We start from the raw sequence: 3870 nt of genomic DNA on the forward strand, positions 1-3870 counted from the left end.
TAAGTGTTCGTGGATTGTTACTCTCCGCTGTGTTGTGCTTTGCCGTGCTGCGTAATCTGTCCGCTTCCGACTCAATCTCATGCTAAATTCTGTGTCGTTTGCCAGCCACCAAGGCAGTCGCTCGCCTCAGCCAGTCAGTTTTGCAGCTAGGAAGTGGTAACCGCATGAGGTTATGTAACCTCGCGACAGGTCTTACGATGACTACGCCATCGCTTGTCGCTGCCGTTTGCGCACAAAAAGACGGGACTGGGCGCAGGTAAATTAATCATTTTTCTGTGCTTGAATCCGTCCTTCCCTTCAATATTACTTGGTATATCTATCATTGCGTTATTCCCGACGATTTAAAAGTGGCTGTGGTTAAGCCGCTTTATAAGAGTGGCTCTCATAGGAAAGAAAAGGACTGCAGACCGATTTCCATTCTGCCTGCAATCAGTCAAATAATTGAAAAACACCTGCTCGTAACGATGACGAATTTCCTGAATAAAAATAATGTTCTTTCACAAGCACAGTTTGGTTTTATCGAGGGAAATAGCACTATTTCCATACTATACGAATTTACGGACACTATTCAGCTTTTTATAATAGAGACTTTTAGCTCAGCGGGTTTACGTTTCGCTCCGCTCGCGCTCTCCACCGTTGCGCCAACGGAGCGGCGCGCGAAAAAAAGAGTTTGAGCCCGGCGGATCACTCACCCGCTCGAGCGGGGCGCTCTGCTGCCCCATCTAGTGGTCAGAATAGGAGTTACTGAGAAATTAATTTGAATTACGCTTGCTTTTATAATGCAAGAAATGTTGAATAAAGATATATTACATGTTCTCAGTACATTATTTGTTAATAGTGGTGTTTCCAATGCAATAGCGACGACGTTGTACTACCAAATGTGTTAGCTACTGCGTCTGCGCGGTCAAGCCGAAACCATCGAGCGAGCCTCTTCATCGTCCGTTTTCACAAACTGCCGTTGCTTCCTGCTGTGCACGATGCCGAAGAGCATACTACAGGACCCGCTACTCCTGTCACAACTGAAGTGGTCGGAGACCGAAGATTTGCTATGCCTTGAGGTATTTGGTGAGACACGGCGCGACCCACTTTCTGTGCGCGGACTTCTGAACATTGATGCAATGGACGGAGGTGTCTTCAGGACATATTTTCGCTTTGAAAAGGAAGATGTCCGCAGACTACAGCGGGCCTTGGGCATACCCGAAACGGTGGTAACCCCGCAGAGAGTGTCAGTTCCCGGAGACGAGGCCTTATGTATAACACTTCGACGTGTGGCATACCCGAACCGACTGTGTGATCTTGAGGACCTTTCCGGGTGGCACAGCTCGACAATATCGTCCTTGACGAACGAAGTTCTGCGGCAAATCGACGAGCGCTTCTTCCACCTGCTCGACGACGTCAACAATCACGCCTGGCTCAATCTCGACACACTGAAAAAATTCTCGCAAGTAATAAGTCGCAAAAACAACAGAGTTAGTGTCGGAGTTTCGTGCGTCAAAGTTTATAACACAGTTATTATTCATTTTTCAGGCCATTCACGCTGACGAATTGCTGGGCGTTCATCAACGGCACGGCAAGGGCAATATGCCGACCATCAAGGGACCAAAACCTGTACTTCAGTGGATACAAACGATTTCATGCCTTGAAGTACCAAGCCATTATGTGTCCGAATGGGATTATTTGCCTGTTGGACGGGTCGTATCCTGGCAGTAAGCATGACGCCGGTGAGTAAATAAACAACAATAGCAGTAACAATGGAACACATTTGGATCGAAGAAGCGCTGTTGGACACTGATTCCTCCTCTCATGGCTTACAAGCACGCATGGGCTACATAGGTCATAATGTGCAATTTACAATTTACGTCTGCTTTTTCAGGCAACTTCGGCATCAGCAATGTCTACTCGAAGCTGGAAAGTCTTGTTCAAGGACATAACTACTGTATTCACGGCGACCCGGCCTACCCATTGCGGCCGCTTCTACTCAAACCTTATGGAGGTGTGTCCCTAACTCCGGAACAGTGCGCATTCAACAAGGCTATGAGCAGTGTGAGACAGGCCGTTGAGTGGGGATCCGGCAAAATTGCGGGACTGTTTGCCTTTGTAGACTTCAAGAAAAATCAAAAGCTGTACCTACAGAACGTGCCGCGTATCTATAAAGCCAGTGCGCTTCTTGCCAACTGTCATACCTGCTTGTATGGTGCTCAGGTATCCCACTACTTTGGCCTCGAGCCACCAGATCTTGAAGCTTATCTTACCCCTCTGTAGTTATAGGACACGCAGCTTCTTGAATTAACCTTTATTCGAGAACTCTGACTCGTTGTTATAAAAGGTGAAACAAAATACATTATCAACAGTTTTCAGAACATTCATCTCACGCTCGGTTTGCATTCAAAAAATCAAATATTGCTTGACTTTGGTCGTTTAGCATCCTCTGCAAGTTTTCAAGCAGCCGCTCGTGGTCTCTATCACGGCGAGAAGCTTCTAGTTGAAATTTTCTTTCTTCAAGATCCAACTTTCGCTCCTCTAGAGCGAGACGCCGTGCTTCATTTTCAACTTTCTTTTTTTCGTTTTCCAGCTCTTTTTGGCGTAGCTCGTACTCGTGCATCTCACGCATTGTTAGCAGCAGGAGGCACAAGTTTTGTAATCCTCGGATTCCTGTAAAGACAGACAGGGGTAATCCAATCTTTAGTTCAATTAAGCATATCTGCACTGGACCAAATAGTCAAAATTACACTTTTCAGCCAGATGTAATTAGTTGCCATGTCACAACCGCGGAAAAGTTCAGCTTTCTTTGTACAGAGCTAGTATACGATATATATATTTTATTAGAATAAAAAAAATGTTGTTGTGAGAACAGCACAAGACTTACAATTCCTGTGTTTCTGTGTTTTGTGACATTCTTATTGTGACTTCAGTAAACAGTTTTTGATGTAATGTGCCCTGTGTGTTAAACGCAAGTACTTTATGAAGACATCATTTAAATTGATGGGATTATGGCGATTGTATGCGTGTCGTTCTGCCACGTAGAGTCGAAAACAAAAGTTTTTTGTCCAAGTGAAGGACATACGACGATTGGTGACTTTGGTCATCAGGTCAAATGGCCACGCTTGTACAGGGGAAAGACAAAACCTGTGTTTTCTAATGTGTGGTAGAGGAATTAGGCGATTTCTAAGAACAAGACTGTGTTCCATCCGACCTACCCAGTGATATGTTTCATGAACGTGCATGCAATAAATAGTTTCGCGGGGACACCTAAGGTTGCTTACGTGCGTGAATGCGAAAGCATTACTCTTTACGATCACAAGTCATACCTTCTAAATGAAATTTTACTGTATTATTGACTCATACTTCTGCAGGGGGTATCAGCCACTTTCATTGAGGGAAACGACAACGGATTTACGTAGCTACCGCGGCGCCGCTTTGCGCTGCACCCCCCAGGGCGACCGGTAACGAGCCGCATCTCGTCTGCAAATCATGCAACCTCGCCGGTATCTTCTGACGTACAGACAGCCTCTTGGGCAGGCAGTCCCCCTGGCAGGCGGGGAGCTCCTCGGCCAGGCAGACAGCCCGCTCCTCCTCCTTCTTTTTGGTACCATCAAATATCGCCACACACACACACACACACACACACACACACACACACACACACACACACACACACACACACACACACACACACACACACACACACACACACACACACACACACACACACACACACACACACACACACACACACACACACACACACACACACACACACACACACACACACACGCACGCACGCACGCACGCGCACGCACGCACGCACGCACGCACGCACGCACACGCACACACACACACACAAACAAACAAACGCGCGCGCGCACAGAC

At 46.8% G+C, this 3870-nt stretch overlaps 1 protein-coding gene across 1 annotated transcript; it reads left to right on the top strand.

Moving 5' to 3' along the window:
* The first annotated feature begins 977 nt into the window (after positions 1-977).
* LOC129387375 (uncharacterized) lies at positions 978-2262 on the top strand. Its single transcript, XM_055076301.2, has 3 exons — positions 978-1225; positions 1528-1721; positions 1874-2262. Exons 1-3 carry the CDS (start codon positions 978-980, stop codon positions 2260-2262), a joined length of 831 nt encoding a protein of 276 aa, XP_054932276.2.
* The last annotated feature ends 1608 nt before the right edge of the window (positions 2263-3870 follow it).

Source organism: Dermacentor andersoni, chromosome 2 (assembly GCF_023375885.2).
Source record: "Dermacentor andersoni chromosome 2, qqDerAnde1_hic_scaffold, whole genome shotgun sequence".
Taxonomy (NCBI): Eukaryota; Metazoa; Arthropoda; class Arachnida; order Ixodida; family Ixodidae; genus Dermacentor; species Dermacentor andersoni.